Here is a 26,780-nt window from a genome sequence, read left to right as displayed (position 1 = left end):
GTGGCCGAGGGGGCTGTTTCCCTGCTGTGTCTCTAAGCTGAACCTCTGAATCAGAACCTGGATTGGAGGATAATAGCTACAAGGAGATGTTGAACAAACTTGGAATAACAGGGAACTGCAGATGCTTATTTACACCAAAGAAAGACACAGAGTCCTGGAGTAGCTCAGCGGGCCAGGCAGCATCTCTGGAGAACATGGAAAGGTTCGGGACCCATTTTTATCACTTTTCGCCTCCAGACTATGTCCAGCCCTCTGACAATAAAAACAAAAATCACCTGTATCCACCTATCACTTACAGTCTGTATCGCATCCCCACCTCTCTTCCAGCTTTCTCCCCCCCCTACTCCATCAGTCTGAAGAAATGTCCTGACCCGAAATCTACAAACCTGCATGTCTTTAGGTTGTGGGAGAAAAACCCACACGGTCACAGGGAGAATGTGCCAACTCCACAACTCCACACAACTCCAAGGTCAGGATCCAACCAGGTCCCCAGCAGCTGGTAGACCTGCGTCACTGTTCTGTTTGGTTTTAATGAAACCTCAGGTGAAAGTACTGAGACAGACTGCGAACGGCACTGTGGCACAGCGGGTAGAGATGCTGACCTCACAGCGGCAGAGACCCAGGTTTGATCCTAACCTCGGGTGCTGTCTACACGGAGTTTGCACGTTCTCCCTGTGTGCTTTCCTCCGGGTGCCTTGGTTTCCTCCCACACACCCAAAGACGTGCGGGTTTGAAGGTTATTTGGCCCCTCTGGTTTTAAATCGCCCCCAGCGTCGGTCGGCAGTGGATACGAAAGTGGAATAACACAGAACTAGTGTGAACGGGTGATCAATGGCCGGCCCTGAGCCAGTGGGCAGAAGGGCTTGTCTTCATGCCGAATCTCTGAATTAAACTAAGACTTCAGCTCATTCTGCACAACTGGACTAGATGTGAGAGGGAATGTGTAAGGACAAACCCTCTGGTGCAATTGTGAATTGAATCCAACAATTCATCTGTGTTCGGCACCGGGTTATATTTGTCCATAATTTCTTGTCCAATATTTCTGCAGCCCAAGTTCAAATGAAAATATTGTTTTTCTCCCCTCCCTGCCAGACATGCATGAATCTTGCCCCTGTGTCATGCCTGCGGTCGTGTGTCCGCAGTCCCTCACAGCTGCTTGCAGTGACTTGTACAGATGTTAATGATTCGGATGTGAACAGACACCTCATTAGTATTGAGAACCCAGCGCTGACAACTGCCCTGATTCTGAATGCCCAGAGAATTGGTGTGTGTAGATCACACGCGGGCAGGCGCCAACTCTGCAATAGTTGCTGATTCTACCTGCATCCAATGTTTACGTCCTTCACCAAAGAACTAATGATCGGCACGCAGTAAATGCAGAAAAAAGCAACTGCAGATGCTGGTTTTCAGCATAGTTTATTGTCACGTGTATCGAGGTACAGTGAAAAGCTTTTGTTGCGTGCTGTCCAGTCAGCGGAAAGACATTACATGGTTACAATGAAGCCACGTCACCCATTCCTTCTATCCAGAATCTGCCTGTCCCGCTGAGTTGCTCCAGCATTTTGTGTCTATCTTTGGTTTAAACCAGCATCTGCAGTTCCTTCCTACACATTGCAACCAAGCTATTACGGTGTGCAGTGTATTTACAATGTATTACAGTACATTTACAGTACAGTAGCAGGGGATAGCGTTTAGTGCAAGGTAAAGCCAGCAAAGTCAGATCAAGGAAAGTCCGAGGGTCACCAAAGAGGTAGATAGTAGTTCAGCACCGCTCTCTGGTTGCGGGAGGGTGCTTAAGTTGCCTGATAACAGCTGGGAAGAAACTGTACCCGAATCTGGTGGTGTGCTGGGAAGAAACTGTCCCCGAATCTGATGGTGTGCGTTTTCACACGTCTATAACTTTTTGCCGGTTGGGAGAGGGGAGAGAGGGAGTGGCCAGGGTGCGACAATATAAAACCCCACAAAGTGCTGGAGTAACATCTCAAGCGGGTCAGGCAACATTTCTGGAGAATGTGTAGGAAGGAACTGCAGATGATGGTTTATATTGAAGATAGATTACAAAAAAATACTGGAGTAGCTCAGCAGGTCAGGCAGCATCCCCGGAGAAAAGGAATAGGTGACGTTTCGGGCCGGTACCCTTCTTCGGACTTACTCGTCCATGCCGACCAAGATGCCCCATCTAAGCTCGTCACACTTGGCTGCGTTGGCCCAGATCCTGCTGAAACTTTCCGATCCGCGTACCCCGTCCAAGCGTCTTTTAAAATGTTGTACCTCCCTCGCCACCTCCTTAGCATCCTAGTTTTTAGTGTGTTTTATCACCTCTCATCCTACCCTGACCTTTGATGAACACGTTTATCTACCACAGCCACTGGGGTTTTGACACAGCTGTTCCCGACATTCCCCGGCTCTGCTCATTGCTCACATCTCAACACTCCATTAATTGCCATCTGTTGCCGCTACTTCCCTGACATCTCCGAGAACCTCTCCCCTCACTGCGGGCATGTACTCTGCGATTCCCCCTCCGCCCACCGTGTGAAGCAAAGTTCACCGTGACATCGCACCGGTGGACAAAGGGATATCGCTGCATTATTTACGTGCGTTTGTCTCGGGCGTATTCCTGCTCTGGGAAAGGCGGCCCGTGCAACAGACCTCCCGACCATCCATCCCATGTCTCCGGACATTAAACCCATTCATGGTGTCGTTTCAAGATCATTAATTTCTGAAACTTACAGCCGACAAATGGCACACAGAATTGAGTCGAGAGAATGACCTTGAGCCATGGTGGAGTTTCATCATTTAAGCTACGAGGCGAGTTTTTATTTGCACAGAGTAAAACACAATGTCATTTCTCATAGAGAGTTACACAGTGTGGAAACAGGCCCTTCAGCAATCAGCCCAACTTGCCCCCGCCGACCAAAATGCCCTCATCTACTCTACTCCTGCCTGCCAGTGTTTGATCCATATCCCTCTACTATCCGTGTACCTGTCAAATTATGATAATACCTGCCGCAGCTACCTCCTCCGGCAGCTCGTTCCATGTAACTTTAGAGATAAAGTGCGGAAACAGGCCTTTTGAGTCAAACGAGTCCGAGTCGACCAGCAATCACCCCGTACACTAGCACTATCCTACACACTAGAGAGAATTTACTATTTTGTTTAACGAAGCCAATTAACCTACAAACCTGTACGTCTTTGGTATGTGGGAGGAAACCGGAGCCCCCGGAGTAAACCCACACGGTCACAGGGAGAACGTACAAACTCCATACAGCCAACACCCGTAGTCAGGATCGAACCCGGGTCTCTGGCGCCGTGAGCCAACAGCTTTACCACTGTGCCTCCCCCTATCCAACACTGCTGAAATTACTTTTACTTTAGACTTTAGACATTCACCCTTTACGTAAAAAAGTTGCCCCTCGAGTTCTATTTAAATCCTTCCCCCCTCACCTTAAACCTATGTCCACTGGTTCTCGATTCCCCTACTCTGGGTATGTGCATTCACCCTATCTAGTCCCCTCATGATCTTGTACACCTCTAAAAGACCACCCCATCGTCCTCCTGCGCTCCAAGGAATAAAGTCCTAGCCTGCCCAACCTCTCCCTGCAGCTCAGGCCCTCGAGTCCCGACAACATTCTCCTAAATCTTATCTGCACCCTTACCAGCTGAATTGTAATTTGTATATGTGTAATTTTTCCTCTGTGATTTTTTGAGATAACTTGTAGAATTGAAACATTCTCAGCTGCAGGGCTGTGGACAAAGAGATGGTTCGGCAGTTTCTGTTATGGATTTTGCTGTCTTAAGGCAGTGTTTGTTACTTTTATTGCTCCTTTAATATATTCCACTTTATTTCTGTTACCCACTGTGCAAACATGAAATATGTATCACATCCTTGCAGAGGAATCCGTTATTACTCAGAATGTTTGCGTTTGTTAGGCCACTGTTAGGCTGAGAGAATGTAACTGTGGAAGAGATGATACCTACCAGGTCTGCGTTTACAGGCCTTTGGTTGGGCCGCATTTGGGGTATTGTGTGCTGGTGTGGTCACCCCATTTGCAGGGAGGATGTGGAGGCTTTGGAAAAGCTGCAGAATAGGTTTACCAGAATGATGTAGAAACAAGGAACTGCAGATGCCAGTTTACAAAAAAAGACACAAAGTGCTGGAGTAACTCAGCGGGTCAGGCAGCAATTGTGGAGAGTGAACATTGATTGGTGACATTTCGGGTTGGGATCCTCCTTCAGACCTGCTGAGTTACTCCAGCACTTTGTGAGCTTTAGGTAGTTGATCCGACTGTAGGGGGAGCAGTTATAGTCAGTAGATTTGGCGGACTGCCCTAGGCTGGACCATGTGCCAACCCGTTATTTATCTGAGCAAGCTTCCGATGTTCACTATTGTCACTTCCATCCCATATCAGAGCAAAGCAGAATTAGAGCCATCGACGAACAAGGTCTGTGATCGATGTTAGCCTTGCGTCTTGCACCAATAACAATGACATTTCTTCACCTCCAGTCTCCCGTACAGCATGGAATCAGACCCTTTGGCTCCACTCGTCCATGCTGTCCAAGCTATCCCATCTAGGTTAATGATAGACGCAAAGTGCTGGAGTAACTCAGCGAGTCAGGCAGCATCTGCGGAGAAAAAGAATGGGTGACACTTTGGGTCGGGACATTTCTCAGGCTGAAAGTAGAGGAGAGGGAACTGGAGGTGAGCAAAGGTTAGACCAAAGCAAGGCTGGCAGTAGATGACCAAGGAAGGGTGGAGCTCATAATGGCCCATTGTTGGCTGGTGAAGAGGTGAGAACAAAGAGATACAGGGTTGCGAACATTGGAACTAGTAGGGCGACTAGGATGGGAGACAGGGGAGAGAGGAAATGCAGGAGTTACTTAAAATTAGGGAAAGCAATGTTCATACCAGTGGGTTGAAAGCTGCTCAAACAAACTATAAGGTGCTGTGCCACTGTCTAACTTCAGAATAAACCAGCATCTGCAGTTCCTTTCAATGCTTCCCATCTACACTAGACCCATTTGCCAGCATTTGGCCCATATCCTTCTAAACCTTTCATTTCCATGTAAGTGTCCAAGTGTCTTATAAATGTTGCTATTCTACCTGCTTCAACTACCTTCTCTGGCAGCTCGTTCCATTTACTCTTTCGATACATCAGTTCCTATTAAAACGTTCTCCTCTCACTTTAAACCTGGGCCATCTGTTTTTTAAAATTAGATTCAGTGTGTAAACATCCCCACTGAGTCCGCACCAACCAGCGATCATCCATACACTAACACTATCTATAGAAGCCAATTAGCCTATAAACCTGCACGTCTTTGGGATGTGGGAGAAAACCAGAGCACCCGGAGAAAACCCATGTGGTCACTGTGACACCATTCAAACCCTGTACAGACAGCACCCGTAGTCAGGATCGAACCCGTGTCTCTGGCGCTGTGAGGTAGTAACTCTACCATTGCGCCACTGTGCAGCTCTTCTTTCCCCTATCCTGGGTGAAAGACTGTACCGTCACCCTATCTATTCTCCTCATGATTTTATACACCTGTATAAGATCACCCCTCGTCCTCCTGCGCTCCTACTAATAAAGTCCTAGCCTGTCCAATCTCCCTCAATAGCTCAGGCCCTCGAGTCTTGGCAACATGCTTTCTTTATCCCGTTCATCTCATGCACTTTCTCCCTCGCTCTCACAAGAGAATAAGCCAGTCGGAGCAGGAGTAGGGTTCAACCCCAACCTCGGGTGTGTCTGCGTGTGTGGAGTTCGCAGGTTCTCTCTGTGAACTCATGAGTTTCCTCCGGGTGCTCTGGTTTCTTCCAAAGACATGCGGGTTTGTAGCTTAATTGACCCTCTGTAAATTGCCCCTAGTGTGTAGGGGGTAGTGGATGAGAAAATGGGATAACATAGAACTAGTGTGAACGGGTGATCGATAATCGGTGGGCCGAAGGGCCTGTTTGCCTGTTGTACCTTTAAACGGATGGGCATTAAGGTGAGAAGGGCAACGTTTAATGGAGATGTGCAGGGCAAGTTTTGTTTCACAGGGAGTGGAGGGTGCCTGGAACGTGCTGAACAGACTTGGATTGTTTGCTCTGGAATCTTGGAAGTTGCGGAGAACCACGGCGGAAGTACAATTATGGGCGGTTGAGAGAGGGTAGACGGTCAGAACCTTTTTCCCCCAGAGTGGAAAAATCAAATACTAGAGGGCACAATTTAAAAATAAGAGGGACAAAATTTAAAGGAGATGTACAGAGAGTGGTGAGTTCCTGGAACGAGCTGCTCGGGGTGGTGGTGGAGGCAGATACGATAGTGGCGTTTACGAGGCTTTTGGATAGGCACATGGATAAGCAGGGAATGGAGGGATATGGATCATATGCAGACAGATACGAGTTGGTCTTGGTATCATGTTCGGCACTGACATTGTAGGCCAAAGGGCTACAATATTCTATTCTCTATGCAGATGGCCATTGGGGCATCTACTCCACATCAATTCCCAAAGACGAATATTAGCCCCTTTGTCTTGCTGACTTTGAAGAAGAGGTTGTGGGCCTAATGTACAGTTCATAAGTCGTCAGAGCAGAATTAGGCCATTTGGCCCATCGAATCGACTCCGCCATTCAATCTTGGCTGATGTATCTTTCCCTCTCAACCCCATTCTCCTGCCTTCTCCCCATAACCCCTGGCACATGCCAATCAAAAATCTAACAATCTCCAACTTCAAAATACCCAATGACTTGGTCTCCACAGCCGTCTGTGGCAATGAATTCAACAGATTCACCACCATTCCGTATATCTCCTTTCTTAAGGAACGTCCTTTTATTCTGAGGCTGGGACCTCTGGTCCTAGTCTCTCTCACTGGTGAATATATCCTCTCCACATCCACTCTATCCAGGCCTTTCACTATTCGGTAAGTTTCAATGAGGTCCCCCCCACCACCCCCCTCATCCTTCTAAACTCCAGCAAGTACACACCCGGTGCTGTCAAATCCCCATCATATGCTAATCCAATCATCCCTGGGATCATTCTCGTATACCTCCTCTGGAACCTCTCCAAGGCCAGCACATCGTTCCTCAGATATGGGGCCCACAACACTCCAAATTCGGTCTGACCCAATGCCTTATAAAAACCTCCGCATTACATCGCAGCTGTTATATTCTAGTCCTCTCCAGATGAATACTGTGTTCTCTGTGAATCTGCTGCAGCTTATGCACTGACCTCTCCTGCAGTCTACTTTCCCTGTCCCTCCCCCTCCATGCCCTTCCACTTGACTGCATTCATGTTGACTGCGCACGGCTTGGACCCGTGATGTTTGCCATCAATTTACATCTGGAATTCTACCCTGCTTTAATCACATTTCCCTCGAGGTTCCCCAACTACAAGATATCTCATGAATCCTCTCTCATTACACATGCCCGAATCGAAAATAGCTTTTGTTCCCAGCAAGGTTCTGTGACACTGCTCGAAGAAATGATTCCTGATACACTCCGCAAATTTGTCTTTCACTGTACCCTTGCTTAATTAGTCCAATCAATATGCAGATTAAAATCAACCGTGATTGCAGTTCCCATCTTACGTGCCTTTGGTATTGAGAGTCACAAGAGAGTGCAGATGCTGGAATCTTGAGCAAAGGCACAGAGTGCTGGAGGAACTCAGTGGGTCAGGCAGCATCTGTGGAGGGTGATGTACAGACCATGTTTCGGGTCAGGATCTTTTGTCTGAAGAAAGATCCCAACACAAAACATTGTCCGTCCATTCTAACAGGGTGGCACAGTGGCGCAACGGTAGAGCTGCTGCCCCACAGCGCCAGAGATCTCGAGCTCGATCCTGACTACGGGTGCTGTCTGTGTGGAGTTTGTACGTTCTCCCCGAGACTACCTGGGTTTTCTCTGGCTGCTCCGTTTCCTCCCCCACTGCAAAAATGTCCAGATTTGTAGGTTAATTGCCTTCAGTAAAAATTGTAAATGGTCCCTAGTGTATAGGATAGTGTGAGTGTACGGAGTGATCGCTGGTCGGCACGGATCCGGTGGGTGGATGGTTCCATTTCCGTGCTGCATCTCTAAAGTCTAGTCTAAAAATGCTGCCTGACCCACAGAGTTCCTCCAGCATTTTGCCTTTTACCTTTGATATTTTCCTCACAATGCTCTGTCCTACAGTGAGGGCACAGTTTGAGCATCCATAGACCATTCCCAGACACAAGGAACTGCAGATGCTGGTTTACAAAAAAAGACACAAAGCACTGGAGTAATTCAGCAGGCTAGCAGCACCTCTGGAGGACATGGATAGGTGACCTTGTGGGTTGGGATCCTTCTTCGGACTGATTGGAGAGGGGGAAAAGTAAATTGAGAAAGGAAGGTGTGGTGGTAAAAAGCCGGATAAGTGAGAGGTGGATTAAAGTCGGTTTAATCAATTCCCCTTCACCTGTTCCAAGCAATAGAGTCAAAGCCTGCCCAACCTCTCCCTATAGCTCAGGCCCTCGGGAACATCCTCGTAAATCTTCTCTGCACCCTTTCCTATAACAGGGTGACCAAAACTGAACAAAATCTGTCGGAAGCAACTGCAGATGCTGGTTTATACCGAAGATAGATGCAAAATGCTGGAGTAACTCAACAGGATGGGCAGCAACTCTGGAGAAAAGGAATAGGTGACGTTTACCTTTTTCTCCAGTGGTGCTACCTGACCCTGGCGTACAGTTTTGGTCTCCTAATCTGAGGAAAGACATTCTTGCCATACAGAGAAAGTTCACCAGACTGATTCCTGGGATGTCAGGACTTTCATATGAAGAAAGACTGGATAGACTCGGCTTGTACTCGCTAGAATTTAGAAGATTGAGGGGGGATCTTATAGAAACTTACAAAATTCTTAAGGGGTTGGACAGGCTAGATGCAGGAAGATTTTTCCCGATGTTGGGGAAGTCCAGAACAAGGGGTCACAGTTTAAGGATAAAGGGGAAATCTTTTAGGACCGAGATGAGGAAAAGATTTTTCACACAGAGAGTGGTGAATCTCTGGAATTCCCTGCCACAGAAGGTAGTTGAGGCCAGTTCATTGGCTATATTTAAGAGGGAGTTAGATGTGGCCCTTGTGGCTAAAGGGATCAGGGGGTATGGAGAGAAGGCAGGTACAGGATACTGAGTTGGATGATCAGCCATGATCATATTGAATGGCGGTGCAGGGTCGAAGGGCCGAATGGCCTCCTGCACCTATTTTCTATGTTTCTATGACCCGCTGAGTTACTCCAGAATTCTGTGTCTACAATACTCTAAATGTTGGAGATATTGAATCCAACTAATTTATTTGTGTTTGAGCCGGCAACTCGTCCACTCTATTACAAATACTGTATCCGTCAAGATAAAGAGCCCTGAGCTATTTACCGTTGTTAAGTAGTCCCTTTACAATTTCTGCTAAACAATTGTGCTTATATTTCCTGACCCTTCCCTGCTCCGGTTTTCATTCATCACTTCCCTCCTGTGAGTCAGTGCTCTCTCTCTCATTTATTTTCGATTTATTAAACTTCCCACCACCTCATTAGTTTAAAGCCCTGGTTATGTCTGTACTTATACGCTTGACCAAACTGCTTGTCCCGATCAAATGAGGCTCTTCTGCCTGTCCCGCTGAGTTACTCCAGCATTTTGTGTCTATCATCGGTGTAAACCAGCATCTGCAGTTCCTTCCCACACTCCTCTAGATTAGTTTTGTTTCGTTTAGAGATACAGCGTGCAAACGGACCTTTGGGCCCATCGAGTCCGCGCTGACCTGACATCACCCCGTACACTAGCACTATCCTACAACACTAGGGACAATTTACAATTTTACCGAAGCCAGTTAGCTGACAAACCTGTGCGTCTTTGGAATGTGGGAGGAAAACGGAGATCCCAGGGAAAACCCACGCAGGTCACAGAGAGGACGTACAAACTCCACACAGACAGCATCCGTAGTCAGGATCAAACCCGGGTCTCTGGGGCTGTGAGGCAGCAACTCTACCGCTGCACCACTGTGCCGCACTAAATGCCTGATGGAACAATTGCCCCATTCCACCAGTTACGTGGAACATGGACCAGTACAGCCCAGGAACAGGCCCTTCGGCCCACTCTGCCCTTGCTAAACATGTCAAAATTAATCTAATTTGATATTTGGACAGGTGCGGGGATAGGAAAAGTTTGGAGAGATGTGGAGAAAATGCAGGCATGTGGTATAAGCCCAAGAAGATACTTGGGTTGACATTTACATGTCGAGCCAAAGGGCTTGCCTTCGTGCTGTATGACTATGAACTTAGAACACAGAACAGTTCAGCACAAGAACAGGCCCTTCAGCCCACAATGTTTGTGCCACACACGATGCCAAGTCTTAGCTACCTACACCTAATCAATATCCCTCCATTCCCTACATATCCAAGTGCCTATCCAAAAGCATCTTAAATGCCACTATTGTATCTGCCTCCACCACCACCCCTGGCAGCGTGTTCCAGGCATCCACCCCCCTCTGTATAAAAAAACTTGCCTCGCTCATCTCCTTTAAACTTTGCCCCTCTCACCTTATACCCTTTGCACTCTAGTATTTGATATTTCCATCTTGGGGAAAAAGATTCTGACTGTCTACCCTATCTATGCCTCGCCTAATTTTATAGAAACAGAGAAAATAGGTGCAGGAGTAGGCCATTCGATCCGTCAAGCCAGCATCGTCATTCAATATGATCATGGCTGATCATCCACAATCAGTACAGCGTTCCTGCTTTCTCCCCATATCCCTTGATTCCATTAGCCGTAAGTTAGTTACATACTTCTATCAGGTCTCCCCTCAACCTCCACCATTCCAGAGTAAACAATCCAAGTGTGTTCAACCTCTCCCTCCAGCTAATACCCCTTAATCCATGCAGCAGTCTGGTAAACCTCCTCTGCACCCTCTCCAAAGCTTCCACATCCTTCCTACAATGTGATCAACCAGAACTGCACACAATATTCCAAATGAAGCCTAACCAAAGTCCTGTAAAGATGCAGGGGGAGATGATTTAGCTGCCATTTTCACACAGAGGGTGTATGGAACGAGCTGCCAGAGGAGGTGGTTGAAGCGGGTACTAAAACAACATTTAAAAGACATTTGGACAGGTACGCGGATAGGAAAGAGATATGGACCAAAAACTAGTGTAGACGGGGCATCTTGGTTGGCATGGATGGGGCAAAGGGCCTGTTTCCATGCTTTCTATTGCAAATTGCTATGTCCATTGCAAAGGAGCCCCATTGTTAACTCTTCCCACTGCAGAAGGTGGCAGGTAGCTTAGTTTAGTTTAGTTTAGAGTTATAGCATGGAAATAAGGCCCTTCGGCCCACTGAACCAATGCCGACCAACGATGCACCCATACACTAGTTCTATCCTACACACTAGGAACAATTTACAGGGGCCACTTAACCTACAAGCCAGCAGGTCTTCGGAGTGTGGGAGGAAACCGTAGCGCCCGGAGGAAACCCACGTGGTCACAGGGAGAACGTGCAAACTCCATACAGACAGGTCACGTAGTCAGGATCGAACCAGGGTCTTTGGTGCTGTAAGGCAGTAACTCTACCACTGCACCACTGTGCCACCCTGGTGTGGACTGTACGCCAGTGTGACCTGTTGCCTTCCAGGGATTGACGATCCTCAGCAGCACGGCCGTGGGCTGGCGTTGGCGGACTTTAACCGGGACGGGAAGGTGGACATTGTCTACGGCAACTGGCTGGGACCGCACCGCTTTTACCTGCAGGCCAGCCTCAACGGAAAGGTCCGCTTTAGGGTAAGAATGTGTTTATATTATATCATGCACGCATGCAGATTTGTAGGTTAATTGGCCCACTGTAAATTACCCCCTAGTGTGCGGGGAGTAGATGTGATATTGGGATAACATAGAACTAGTGTGAACGTGTGATAGATGGTCGGCATGGACTCAATGGGCCAAAGGGCCTGATTCCACGCTGTATATTTAATCTAAACTTGAATAGCAAGACAAACTAGGAACGACTCACCAAACCAGAGTACAAAGCTCTTTTCAAAGTTATTTATCCGATTATAAAGATTTTTAGTTTGAGTTTAGTTTAGAGATGCTGCATGGAAACTAGCTCTTAGGTCCACGCCGACCATCGATCACCCGTTCACACTAATTCTACGCTATCCCATTTTCTCATCCACTCCCTACACACGAGGGGCAATTTACAGAATAAACCTACAAACCCGCACGTTTTTGGGATGTGGGAGGAAACCGGGGCACCCGGAGGAAACCCATGTGGTCGCAGAGTTAGTTGCTGAGGTTGGTGTTGTGTGGTGTTCAAGCACCTGATGTTTGGCGGGAAGAAGTGTCGGGAGAGCATCGACTTGTCCTCAGGATGACCATTATGCATTTTAGTTTCAAAGATACAGCACGGAAACAGGCCCTTCGGCCCACCAAGTCCACACTGACCATCGATCACCCATTCACACCAGTTCAATGTTATTCCCACTTTCTCATCCACACCTGACACACTAGGGGGGCAATTTACAGAGGGCCAATTAACCGATGAGCCCACACGCCTCTGGGATGTGGGAGGAAACTGGAGGAAACCCATGCGGTCACAGGTAGAACGTGTAAACTCTGTTTCGACACTGGTATTTTATATAGAAACATGGAAACATAGAAAATAGGTGCAGGAGTGGGCCATTTGGTCCTTCAAGCCAGCACCACTATTCAATATAATCTTGGCTCATTTTCTCATTGCACTATCTGTTTTATTTGTGTGTGACTTGATTGCACTGGTGTACGGGATGAATTGCCTGGATTGCATACGAACAAAGCCTTTCAATGTGGACAGGGCAATAATAAACCAGTACCTGCACCGGTTTAGGCTGGCATTGTCAAATCAAGCACAGACACATTTTAAAAAATGAATGGAAATAAGGCCGATGCTTCCACTGAATGACAGGCCATCATAAAGTTATAGTTTATGATCATGAAAGAGATATCATCTCATAACAGTTTTGCCCCGCAAGTGCCCTTGATATGCAACACATTAACGAAAGTATAAGAGGTGGTTTAGAATCAAATTCACTTCGATCCTCAACTCTCATCGGTATTCTGCAGTAACAAACTGTTAAAGAAAACCATTAAATGGTCATTTTCCTAGCAATTCATTTTTCTTGGACACTGTCTGTTTGACCTTTGAAATGGATCAAAGATGTTTTGAATGTATGAACAATTTTGATAAATTTGGTGACATGGCCCAATCAATGATGTGAATGATTATCTCCATTAGCTGAAGGATGGAACGTTGGAGAGGTGTTCCTCCTGATTCCGCTCATTCATTTCCTTAATGAGCATTTAATGCATCTGCGATTGGTAAATCAATATTATGTATATTGAAGCGCTCGCTGGGATGTTTTCATAACCTTTGTTGTCTCGCGGGGGAGCAGACTTTGATGCAAGAAATGTTTCCCCATTCGTAAGGACTTTAGAGTCATACATACAGCATGAAAACAGGCCCTTTGGCCCATCTGCACCAGTTTGCCCAGGTTTGGCCCATTATGGGGAGAAGGCAGGAATGGGGCACGGATTGGGGATGATCAGCCATGATCACATTGAATGGCGGTGGTGGTTCGAAGGGCATACTCCTGCACCGTGCATTGTCTATTTCCCTACAAACCTTTCCTATCCATGTTCCCGATGTTGGGGAAGTCCAGAACAAGGGGCCACAATTTGAGGATAAGGGGGAAGTCTTTTAAGAGATGAGAAAAAAAAAATTCACACAGAGAGTGGCGAATCTGTGGAATTCTCTGCCACAGAAAGTAGTTGAGGCCAGTTCATTAGCTATATTTAAGAGGGAGTTAGATGTGGCCCTTGTGGCTAAAGGGATCACGGGGTATGGAGAGAAGGCAGGGATGGGATAGTTGGATGATCAGCCGAGTTAGATGATCGGTGCATATGTACCGAACAATTAAATTCTTACTTACATCAGCATAACAGGCCTGCAAGTATAATATATGTGATCAGCAAAAATGAGAATTCACTAAATCAATAACTCCAATATTACTGCAAAGAACCCTTAAATACCTGTCACACTTAGGCGATTTTTTTTCGGCGACTGCCATAGTCATAGCAGGTCATCGAAAAAACCGTCGTCGAAACCCCCCCCCCCCCCCCCACTACGACAATGTCTACAACACCAACCTCCTAGCCGACATCAAGCTACCGACAACTGCCGTCCACCTACGACCATATCTACGACAACCTATGTCCACCCTCGACATGTTACAACAAAGTAAGACAATTCAATTGCCTAAAAAATCGCCTAAGTAGGACAGGGCCATTAGTCCTTAGTGCTACCAAAGATAGTCCTTAGTTCATAGTGGTATCCATTGTGGGGGGGGATGATTTTTTTTTGTCTGTACGTAATCCTGTTAGTCTTTGTCCAAGATGGCTGTCGTGAAGGGAGAGTGGACGCTGGCGCGCTTTAGCTGCCGCTGCTCTCTCTTCACATTGTGTTTTTGATTTTTTGTTTTTGGACTGAATTCCGTTTTTAATTTGTGTTTCGGTGATGTCTTTTTTATTTATTTTATTCAGATTATATGTTTTTTTATTCCTGTTAATCTCTGTAAGGTGTCCTTGAGATGTCTGAAAGGCGCCCAAAAATAAAACTTATTATTATTATAGTTTAGTTGGTGTTTATAAGTTTATAAGACACCCGGAGCAGAATTAGGCCATTTGGCCCATCAAGTCTGCTCTACCATACAACCATGGGTGATCTATCTTTCCTTCTCAACCCCATTATCCTGCCTTCTCACATAACTTTCACACCCTTGCTAATCAATAATCTCCACTTTAAAAATACCCAATGACTTGGCCTCCACTGTCGTCTGTGGCAATGAATTCCACAGATTCGCCACTCTCTGGCTAAAGAAATGCTTGCAGTGTTCATGAGCCTGCTGGTTGCTGGGACGATGCCGTTCTTGAACCTGGAGGTCACGGTTCTCGTGCTCCTGGACCTTCTTTTCCGATGGTATCAGTGAGGCGAGAGCATGGAATACGGGGCACAGCTCAGAACAAGTACCTTGACAGCCAACATCTTGTGGAGGCGGGCTCATTAGTGCCATCGTCTGGACGTCAGGCTCACAATGTACAATTTAAATCATTTGTCATCAATCAGCCCACCACACAGGCGGGCTCCCCTTATTAAGGGAACAGATTGCATGTTTAAGCCAGCCCGCACCACCACTGTGACAGTGTGGCCTGTCACTAAGCCGATACACAGCCTATTAGGGAGCTGACGACATCTGAGATGAATGACCCTTAGACGATCTTAACCTTCGAATGAATAATTACCTCCCCGCCTGCTTGTGCTCAGCCTTGGTGGTGAATCCACACTCACCCATTTGGCCAGGCCACATTTGGAGTAACGCATCCATGTTCCCAGTGCAGGAAGGACGGGGAGGCTCGAGAGAGAGAGAGCGCAGAAGAGGTTTTCCAGAATGCTGAAGATGGACACAAAGTGCTGGAGTAAATCAGCGGGTCAGGCAACATCTCCGGAGAAAAGGAATAGGTGACGTTTCAGGTCGGAACTCTCCTTCAGACTGAAAGTCGAGGAGGAGAGGGAACTGGAGGTGGGAAAAGGACAGAACAAAGCAGATGACCAGCAACAGATGACCAAGGAAGGGTGGAGCCCATAATAGCCCATTGTTGGCTGGGGATGAGGTGATTTTTTGGTTCCAACCCAAAATATTAACTATTATTTTTCTCCAGAGATGCTGCCTGACTCGCTGAGTTACTCTAGCATTTGTGCCTCTCTTTACCAGAATGCTGCCTGGATTAGAGGGTGTGAGCTATAAGGAGAGGTTGGACAGACATGGATTGATTTCCGTGGAACGTCAGAGGTTGCAGGGAATTGTGAAAGTATATAAACCTATGAGAGGCATAGGTAGGGTGAGTGGACATTTTAGTTTAGTTTAGAGGTACAGCATGGAAACAGGCCCTTCAGCTCAACATGCCCATGCTGACCCTCTCTACTAGTCCCACCTACAGAGAGAGAGGGACACTGCCCGGTCCATCACGGGTACCGACCTCCTCACCATCGAAGGGATCTACAGGATGTGCTGCCTCAAAAAGGCTGCCGACAAGTTGCCAGGACTCGAGGGCCCGAGCTGTTAGGCCAAGAAGTCACGAGAGTTTATTGTCATCTGTCCCAGATAGGATAATGAAATTGTCAGGAGCCTTACAGCATGAAAACAGACCCTTGTGCCGAACATGTCCGCACTGACTTGTATTCCCCATCTACAATAGTCTAGCCTGTCTATGTTTGGCCCATATTCCTCCAAACCTGTCCTATCCATGTACCTGTCCAAATGTTTCTTAAACTTTGTGTTAGTGCCTGCCTCAACTACCTCTTACAGCAGCTCCTTTCATAGACCCACAGCCTTCATGTAAAAAGGTTACCCTGCAGGTTCCTATTAATTCTACCTTAAACCTATGGTTCTTGATTTCCATATTTCTGGGCAAAAGGCATACAGTGCATTCAGAGAGTATTCAGACCACTTCACTCTTTCAACATTTTGTTACATTACAGCCTTATTCTAAAATTGATTAAATTCATTTTTTTAAATCATCAATCTACACACAATACCCCAAAATAAAAAAAGCAAAAACAGGTGTTTAGAAATGTTTGCAAAATAATTAAAAAGAAATAACTGAAATATCACATTTACAGAAGTATTCAGACCCTTTACTCAGTACTTTGGTGAGGAACCTTTGGCTGCAATTACAGCCTCAAGTCCTCTTGGGTATGACACTACAAGCTTGGCACAGCTGTATTTGGGTAATTTCTCCCATTCTTCTCTGCAGATCCTCTCAAGCTCTGTCAGGTTGGATGGGGAGCATCGATGCACAGCTGTTTTCAGGTCCCTCTGGAGATGTTCGATCGGGTTCATGTCCGGGCTCTGACTGGGCCACTCAAGGACATTCACAGACTTGTCACAAAGCCACTCCTGCATTGGCTTGGATGTGTGCTTAGGGTCGTTGTCCTGTTGGAAGGTGAATCTCCGCCCCAGCCTGAGGTGCTGAATGCTCTGGAGCAGGCTTTCATCAAGGATCTCTCTGTACTTTGCTCCATTCATCTTTCCCTCAATCCTGACTAGTCTCCCAGTTCCTGCCGCTGAAAAACATCCCCACAGCATGATGCTGCCACCGTCATGCTTCACCGTAGGTATGGTATTGGTCAGGTGATGAGCGGTACCTGGTTTCCTCCAGACGTGACGCTTGGCATTCAGGCCAAAGAGTTCAATCTTGGTTTCATCCGACCAGAGAATCTTGTTTAGGTGCCTTTTTGGCAAACTCCAAGTGGGCTGTCATGTGCCTTTTACTGAGGAGTGACTTCCATCTGACCACTCTAACATAAAGGCCTGATTGGTGGTGCTGCAGATATAGTTGTCCTTCTGGAAGGTTCTCCCTTCTCCACAGAGGAACTCTGGAGCTCTGTCAGAGTGACCATCGGGTTCTTGGTCACCTCCCTGACCAAGGCCCTTCTTCCCCCAATTGCTCAGTTTGGCCGGGCGACTAGCTCTATGAAGAGGCCTGGTGGTTACAAAGTTTTTCCATTTAAGTATGATGGATGCCACTGTGCTCTTCGGGACCTGCAATGCTGCAGAAATTGTTTTATACCCTTCCCCAGATCTGTGTCAAGACACAATCCTGTCTTGGAGGTCTACGGACAATTCCTTCATCTTCACAGCTTGGTTTTTGCCCTGACACGCACTGTCAACTGTGGGACCTTATATAGACAGGTGTGTGCCTTTCCAAATCATGTCCAATCAATTTAATTTACCACTGGTGGACTCCAATCAAGTTGTGGAAACATCTCAAGGATAATCAATGAAAACAGGATGCACCTAAGCTCAATTTTGAGTGTCATTGCAAAGGGTCTGAATACTTATGTCAATGTGATATTTCAGTTATTTATTTTTAATTACTTTCCAAAAATTTCTAAATACCTGTTATCGCTTTTTTATTATGAGGTATTGTGTGTAGTTTAATGATTTAAAAAAATTAATTGAATCCATTTTAGAATAAGGCTGTAACATAACAAAAGGTGAAGGGGTCTGGGTTACACAAAAAAGCTGGAGAAACTCAGCGGGTGCAGCAGCATCTATGGAGCGAAAGAAATAGGCAACGTTTCGGGCCGTGAAGGGGTCTGAATTCTTTCTGAATGCGTTTACCTGATATATTCCTCTCATGATTTCATACACCTCTATGTGTGAAAGATACACTTTTTAGATGCGCTGGGACGCATCCTCAGTGATGTGACCTGGGGTCATCGGGTGTTTCGGGTCTCACAACATCAGACACCCTCGCCCAGACGACCCAGCCGGGGTTGATCAAACCCCGACCTGCGTCCCAGCAGCAACCGCCCACGGATCAGCCCTCTTACTCCAAATCCTAGTGGCTTTCTCTGCGGCTTTGCTTACAGATTGAATGGCCCTCTTCTTTGCCAGCCCCGTAATCCCCAACTGGGTCAGTGAGCGTCCTGCAAAGCCTCTACAGCCAACCTCTGGGCTGTAGAGGCTCATAGTATGTCTTCCACATGTCCTGGCAAATCTCCAACCAGTTCCTGGTACTTTGCGCGTTTCCTCTCGTTAGCCTCTTCAATACGCTCTTCCCAGGGAACTGTCAGCTCCAGAATAATCAGCTGTTTTGACACTTCCTATATAAGATCAGCCCTCATCCTCCTGCGTTCCAAGCTGTTGTTTGCAAGCAATTCTAGGTCACAAATCCACAAATCCTGGAGGGAAGGTGATTGAGGACGTGGCAATGTATGTGTGAGAAAGCTGGGGGGGGGGGGGGGGGGGGGGGGGGGGGGTGGGGAGAGCAGTTTGAATCCCTAATCTCCCGACAGCAAGTGTCAAGATGTGATATCTGAGAAGACAGATGTGAGATCTACGCTGGGGAGGAATAACAAGGTGGTGTCACAGGGGTTAATAACGCAAGATAAAGGGCTTTGTTTGTCAGTCTGTCCGGTAGTTTCAGTTGCGTCCCTTCTCAGTGCAACAGTCTTCGAAGCCTCCAACACCTGAAACATTAGACAGGCTAAGATAAAGACACAAAGTGCTGGAGTAACTGAGTGGCTCCGGCAGCATAGAGTCACAGGTTCACAAGTTATAGGAGTACAATTAGGCCATTTGGCCCATCGTGTCCACTCCACCATTCAATCATGGCTGACTCTCGGCCCCCTAATCCCATTTTCCTGCCTTCTCCCCATAACCCTTGACACCCATTCTAATCAAGAATTTGTCTATCTCTGCCTTAAAAATATCCACTGACTTGGCCTCCACTGCCCTCTGTGGCAATGGAGTGATGGAGTCATAGAGTCATACAACGTAGAAACAGGCCCTTCGGCCCAACTTGCCCACACCGAACAACATGCCCCATCTACACTAGTCCCACCTGCCTGCGTTTGGCCCATATCCCTCCATCTTAAGAAGAAAGACTGGATAGACTTTAATTATACTCTCTAGAATTTAGGAGATTGAGAGGGGATCTTATAGAAACTTACAAAATTCTTAAAGGGGTTGGACAGGCTAGATGCAGGAAGATTGTTCCCGATGTTAGGGAAGTCCAGGACAAGGGGTCACAGCTTAAGGATAAGGGGGAAATCCTTTAAAACCGAGATGAGAAGAACTTTTTTTTCACACAGAGAGTGGTGAATCTCTGGAACTCTCTGCCGCAGAGGGTAGTTGAGGCGAGTTCATTGGCTATATTTAAGAGGGAGTTAGATGTGGCCCTTGTGGCTAAGTGGATCAGGGGGTATGGAGAGAAGGCAGGTACGGGATACTGAGTTGGATGATCAGCCATGATCATATTGAATGGCGGTGCAGGCTCGAAGGGCTGAATGGCCTACTCCTGCACCTAATTTCTATGTTTCTATGTTTCTATCCTCTCAATGTAACTGTCTAAATGTTTCTCAAAAGTTGCGATAACACCTGCCTCAACTACCTCCTCCGGCAGCTTGCTCCATACACCCATTACCCTCTGTGTGAAAAGGTTGCCCCTCAGGCTCCTATTAAATCTTCACAACCCCCCTCACCTTAAACCTATGTCCTTGGTTCTCGATTCCCCTACTCTGGGGAAGAGACTCTGTGTGTCTACTCAATATATAGCATCTGTGGTGAGCATGGATAGGTAATGTTTTGGGTCGAGGTGCTTCTTCAGACTGCTTGTAGGGATGGGGAGGTGAAAAGAAGTGGAAGAGAAGAGGGGCAGGACAAAGTCTGGCAGGTGTCATGTACAATTACATATCGTCTTTCCGCTGACTGGTTAGCACGCAACAAAAGATTTTTACTGTACCTCGGTACACGTAACAATCAACTAAATTGAATTGAGCTGAGGCAATAGGTGGAAGGAACTGCAGATGCTGGTTTAAACCGAAGATAGACACAACAAGCTGGGATAACTCAGCGGGGTCAAGCAGCATCTCTGAAGAAGGGTCTCGACCTGAAAAGTCACCCATTCTTTCTCTCCAGAGATGCTGCCTGTCGCGCTGAGTTACTCCAGCTTTAAAAAAAAAATCTTTCTGAGGTAATATGTGGACACAGGTGAGGGAAATTCACACTGTTCTGTAGCACTGTTCTGTTCTACGTCGTATGACATAGCCAATCTGTTAAAGCCCAGTGTCAGCCCTGCTGAAAGTACCTGGATCCATCTTTGTGATCTACAACTGCTTTCAGGCGTGGGGAAATAGTTCAGCGGTACTTCATCATCACGGTGAGAATTCCTTTGTTACACTCACTCGCTGCAGTGAAAATAAAAACGTGATTGATTGATACGTTATTATCACGTGTGGAATGTCACAGTGAAATTCTTTGTTTTGCAAACCACACACAAAGTATGCAAAGAGTCGCCACGTATAGGGCGGCGATTGTTACAAAGTACACAAAAATGCTGGAGAAACTCAGCGAGGGCAGCGGCATCTATGGAGCGAAGGAAATAGGCAACGTTTCGGGCCGAAACCCTTCTTGTTACAAAGTGTTCGTTATAGTGTCCAACTTTGTTCTCGGTGCCCCCCCCCCCCCCCCCCCCCCCCCCCCCCCCCCCCCCTCCCCCCCTCCTCACCCCCACCGGTTCCCTCTTTGCTCTCGGCAGCATGTCCTCGACCGACCTCCGACACCCACCACACGTCAATACTATACATTAGTATTGCAGTAATGATGTGGGGTGAATACCATACTACAGATGCGCTGCGGACAGCAGCATTATCGGGATGCATCACAGCCTGGTTTGGGAACAGCTCCAACAAAAGACCGCAAGAAATTGCAGAGAATTTTGGACACAGCCCAGACCATCGCACAATCCAACCTCCCTTCTACTGACTCCATCTACACTTCACGCTGCCTCGGCAAGGCCACCGGCACAATCAAGGACCGCTCTCACCCCTCTTCTCTTCCCTCACATCAGGAGGAAAGGCACACCTCCAGATTCAGGGACAGCTTCTTCCCAGCTGTTCTCAGGCAAATGAACCATCCTATCAACAACTAGAGAGCAGTCCTGACCTTCCATCTGCATCATGGGAGACCCTCGGACTATGGTTAATCGGACTTTATCCTGCACTAAACAGTATTCCCTTTATCCTGTATCTGTACACTGTGGACGGCCTGATTGTAATCATGCATTGTCATACTGCTGACTGGATAGCACACAACAAAAAGCTTTTCACTGTACATGTGACAATAAACTAAACTCTGAAGAAGGGCCTTGACCCAAAACGTCACCTATTTCTTTTCTCCAGAGGTACTGCCTGACCCACTGATTTACTCCAGATTTTTGTGTCTATATTCGGTGCAAACCAGCATCGGCAGTTCATTCCTACACATTTTGTTTGCTCCACGACGGAATCTCCTCACGATACTGTTTGCCTTCTTTGAAGAAGTTCTCCTCTCTCTGAAGAAGGGTCTCGACCCGAAACATCACCCATTCCTTTTCTCCAGAGATGCCGCCTGACCAGCTGAGTTACTCCAGCCTTTGTGTCTATCTGAACTAAACCAAACATGTTGGCTGGGACTTTGCTGACATTGAGAAGGTTCATGGTGTTTGTAGGAGATATCATCACCTTCTCCCCACCAGTTCCTTTGTCTCCCTGAGACTGAGCCAACTGAATCCCTGGAGCCAACTTTTGGATTGGAAAGCAGACCTGGAAAACAAGGGAGAGAAAACTGATTCAGTTCAGATAGACGAAAAAGACTGAGACTTAGTCTGAAGAAGGGTCTCGACCCGAAATGTCAATCCAGAGATGCTGCCTGTCCCCGCTGTTACTCCAGCATTTTATGTCCACCTTCAGTGTAAACCAGCATCTGCAGTTCCTTCCAACACATTGATTCAGTTCAGCTTAGTGTTTTGTCACGTGTACCAAGGGGCAGTGAAAAGCTTCGTTGCTTGCTAACCAGCCACCAGAAAGACAATACATGATTACAATCGAGCCATTGGCAGCGTACAGATACACGATAAGGGAATCACGTTTAGTGCAAAATAAAGCCAGTAAAGTCCGGTCTAAGATCAAGGGTCCCCGCTGAGGTAGATAGTAGTTCAGGACTGCTCGCTGGTTGCAATAGGACGGTTCAGAAGGAGACGAGAAAAAGATATTGCCCGTACGGATGGGAAACTATTAAAAATGGAGACGAACGTGCGTGAAACAAAATAAGTAACGTTCATGTGACATTACCTCGGGGACATGAAGCATCTCCCAGTTAATGTGTTACCATCTTTCCCACTATTGTGTTCAACATACATTTTGGAATCTGTCATATAAAATTACCTGTCAAACTGAATAAATAGCTGGAAAACATGAGTAACTCATGTAAAGGCTCCAGGCATTTTATGTAAGGAAATTGATTAGCAGAACATTATTCGTACAAGCACCAGGAAGTGTTATATAGCGGGTTCCTGTTGAGTTAATAACTTGAGTGCCATGGAATTTAATTTGTTCATCAGGACCTGAGTCATTTAGCGCAGTCACGACGAGGATTGTTTCAAACTCACTGCCAAGAGTCACTGGAGCTTATTATTGGCTCGAGGTGGACCTGTTGGAGGTTTCAGAGAAGATTGATGGTGTTGGCTCCTTCATTGGATGAAGGGCATGAATTTCCATCACTGCCTCTCGTAGTTTTGTACACTTCCATCTGGTCTCCCATCAAGATCATGATCATAAGTGATAGGAGCAGAATTAGGCCATTCAGCCCATCAAGTCTAAACCATTGTATCATGGTGGATCTATCGTTCCCTCCTAACCCCATTCTCCTGCCTTCTCCCCATAATCTTGTACTAATCAAGAATCTATCTATCTCTGCCTTAAATAGATCCACTGACTTGTCCTCCACAACCTTCTGTGGCAAAGAATTACACAGATTCACCACCTTCTGACTACCCTCTGAGTAAAGAAATTCCTCCTTCCTAAAAGAACGTCCTTTAATTCTGAGGCTACGACCTCTAGTCCTTGACTCTCCCACTATTGGAAATGTCCTGTCCACAGCCACACTATCCAAGACTTTCACTATTCTGTACGTTTCAACGAGGCCCCCCTCTCATCCTTCTAAACTCCAGCGAGTGCAGGCCCAGTGCTGTCAAACGCTCATCATAGGTTAACCTATTCCTCATTCCTGGGATCATTCTCATAAACCTCCTCTGGACTCTCTCCAGAGCCAGCACATCCATCCTCAGATATGGTGCTCATCCTCGGCATTCCAGAGATAACAATCCAAGTCTGAACCCATTCCATTTCAGATGGGATGCTCTACACACTTAGAACATAGAACAGTACAGTACAGAAACAGGCCCTTCGGCCCACAATATCTGTGCTGAACATGATGCTGTTAAATTAATATCCTCTGCCTGCACATGATCCATTCTCTGCATGTCCACGAGCCCATCTAAAATCCCATATCTGCCTCCACCACCCTTCAGGTCCTTTAGTAACTTGTCAGTTTCTTTGTTGAACTAAATTAAGGTGCATGTTGCAATCAAAAGCACTTGAACAATTGGTTGGGAAGAAATCCAAACTGTAAGAAAGACGACTGCGCCTCCTTTTCACGAGCGCGTTCCAGGCACTCACCACCCTGTCAGTGTCAAAAAACCTGCCCCACTCAAATTCTTTAAAATGTTGTCCCTCTCACCTTAAAGCTACGCCCTCTAGTCTTTGACCTTTCCACCCTGGGGGAAAAGGATCTGATTGTCTAAGGTACACAAAAATTCTAGAGAAACTCAGCGGGTGCAGCAGGATCTATGGAGCGAAGGAAATAGGCAACGTTTCGGGCGGAAACCCTTCTTCAGACTGGCTACCCTAACTATTCCTCACATGATTTTACAAGACTATCAGGTCTCCCCTCAGCCTCTGACATTCCAGAGAACGCAATCCAAGTTTGTCCACCCTCTCCTCACAGCTAATCCCTCTAATCCAGGCAGCATTCTGGTAAACCTTCTCTGCACCCTCTCTAAAGCTTCCACATCCCATCCCCCATGGTTCAATGGTTTCTGCATTATCACACGAAACAATGGACAGTGAAATACTTTTTTTGCGTACAGCTCAGCAAGACTATTCATGCACCTGTCCAAATGATAGTACCTGCCTCAACTACCATCTGTGGCAGCTCTTTCCATACACCCACCACCCCTCGTGTGAAAAAAGTTACCCCTCAGATTCCGATGAAATCTTGCCTTAAATCCTTTGGTTCTCGATTCCCTTACGCAGGGCAAGTTTACCTGATCTAATCCCCTCGTGGTTTTGTACACCTCCGTAAGACGTCAGGGGAGATTACAGAGGGCCAGCCATTGTTCAGCTGATCACGGTAAGCACGTCCTCCTTCTCGCTTGGCCTGACACGTACTTCAACGGAAGATTTAGAGCTGAGATTAATCACGGTGTGCTGGGAAACACAGCCCTAGCGATCTCATGTACGAGGAGATGGCTGCTCGTGTCACAGTCTGACGCATTGGAAATTGACTATTGACCAGTCGGAGTAAACAACATCAGTGATGCGCTGCTAGAAGATTAATGCCGTCCCCACTGTTCAACAGGATGCTGTCTTGTAATTCATCAAGCCTAATGGAACTTTATGAAGACGTGCATTACATCATTCTAGATAATACATAAACAGCTTGCAGTTTGGAAAATGTTTTATTAACACCAAGACAACTCTTAACTGGTGCGAGGCGCAAAATGCTGGAGGAACTCAGCGGTTCAGGCAGCAACTCTGGAGAAAAGGGATAAGTGACGTATCGGGGTTGAGACACTTCTTCATTCTGAGTCAGGGTAGAGGGATACTAGAGGTATGATAAGATGCTGAACAAATCCGAGTTGACACCAATGACCCAGCAAAAGGGGGGAGCCCACTATGGTCTGTTGTTGGCCGTGGATGTGGTGATAACGGTGGGGGCGCTGAGAGATGGCTGCCCTGCCAGCAGCGTGTTAGATAATCTGCTTTTTTAATTTTTTTTAGTATGTCCAAATGTTTGTTTTAATGTCTCTCGATGTGGGGGGTAATGTGGGGGGTTAAGGGGGGAAGGTCGCCTCCTCCACGGAGAGGCGTGAACTTTTCATCGCGGAGCGGGCGAGCCCTCGCCGGGGGTCGCCAGAAGGGAGTGCTCCGATCGCTGGCCTGTGGCAGCCTGAAGCCGCGGTCTGCGGAGTATCCAGCAGGTGCGGCGTCCGGAGCCTGGGATCCCTTGTTGGGGACCCCGAAGGAGAATAGCTCTGACCGCCGGCCCACAGCCTACAACAGCTTGAAGCCGCGGTCTACGGCGGGGACATACTTACTTACCCTCCGGAGCGGGATCCCTCGTTGGGGACCCCGGATGAGAATAGCTCTGACCGCCGGCCCACGGCCTACAACAGCTTGAAGCCGCGGTCTACGGCGGGGACATACTTACTTACCCGCCGGAGCAGGATCCCTCGCCGGGAATCCCTGGAGAAGAGCTACGACCACCGACATGCGGCCCACGTCATCTTCAAGCGGTCTCCGGTAGGGAAGCGCCGATTCAGGACTCACCTTGCCTGTACATCTGGCCGCACGCAGCAGCGACTGCGAAGGTTTATGGTCCCGAACCACGGGGAAAAATGGAGGAGGACTGACTAAACTTTGTGCCTTCCACCACAGTGATGAATGCTGTGGTGGATGTTTTGTGTTAAATTTTTTATTGTGTATTGTGTGTTCTTTTTATTGCACCGCTGCTGACAAGTTCATTTCACTGCACTTCATTGTGTATGTGACAAATATATCTGACTATTGACTATTAAACTATTGAACAAAGGGATACAAACAGTGGAACTGGCAGGATGACCAATGTTGGCAAGGGACAGAGAGAGAGGTAATGCAAAGGTTACTTGATATTTGAAAAATCAATATTCATACCGCTGGGTTTTAAGCTGCTCAAGTGAAAGGGCTTCCATACCTCTCTTCACAGGTATTATAGATCCCGGTTCCACCTGACATTTGGCCCCTGTATGCTCTCGTAAAGCACGTTTAGTTTAGATTAGTTTAGTTTAATCTTGTCATGTCAAGAGTCAAGTGCTTTAATATAATATGTCCCGAAACGTAACAATGAAATTCTTACCAGCGCAACAGATATGTAAGCAAAAGATAGACACAAAAAGCTGGGGGTAACTCAGTGGAACAGATAGCATCTCTGGAGAGAAGGAATGGGTGACGTTTCGGGTCGAGACCCTTCTTCCGACTGCAAGTTATGGGAAACGGAAACGAGAGATGTACTGTAGACATAGAAACATAGGTGTAGGACTAGGCCATTCGGCCCTTCGAGCCACTTGTCAGTT

At 47.0% G+C, this 26,780-nt stretch overlaps 1 protein-coding gene across 1 annotated transcript in view; it reads left to right on the top strand.

Annotated features, from left to right (window-relative positions):
* The window catches only part of crtac1b (cartilage acidic protein 1b), a 129,299-nt gene that overhangs the window by 64,588 nt on the left and 37,931 nt on the right, over nt 1-26,780 (top strand). The window contains 1 exon segment of the mRNA XM_055647094.1: nt 11,608-11,753. Within this exon segment, the coding sequence (XP_055503069.1) occupies nt 11,608-11,753 (146 nt within the window).

Source organism: Leucoraja erinacea, chromosome 15 (genome assembly GCF_028641065.1).
Source record: "Leucoraja erinacea ecotype New England chromosome 15, Leri_hhj_1, whole genome shotgun sequence".
Taxonomy (NCBI): domain Eukaryota; kingdom Metazoa; phylum Chordata; class Chondrichthyes; order Rajiformes; family Rajidae; genus Leucoraja; species Leucoraja erinaceus.
The sequence above is the reverse complement of the archived record's forward strand: the minus strand, read 5'-3'. Positions and strand labels throughout refer to the sequence as shown.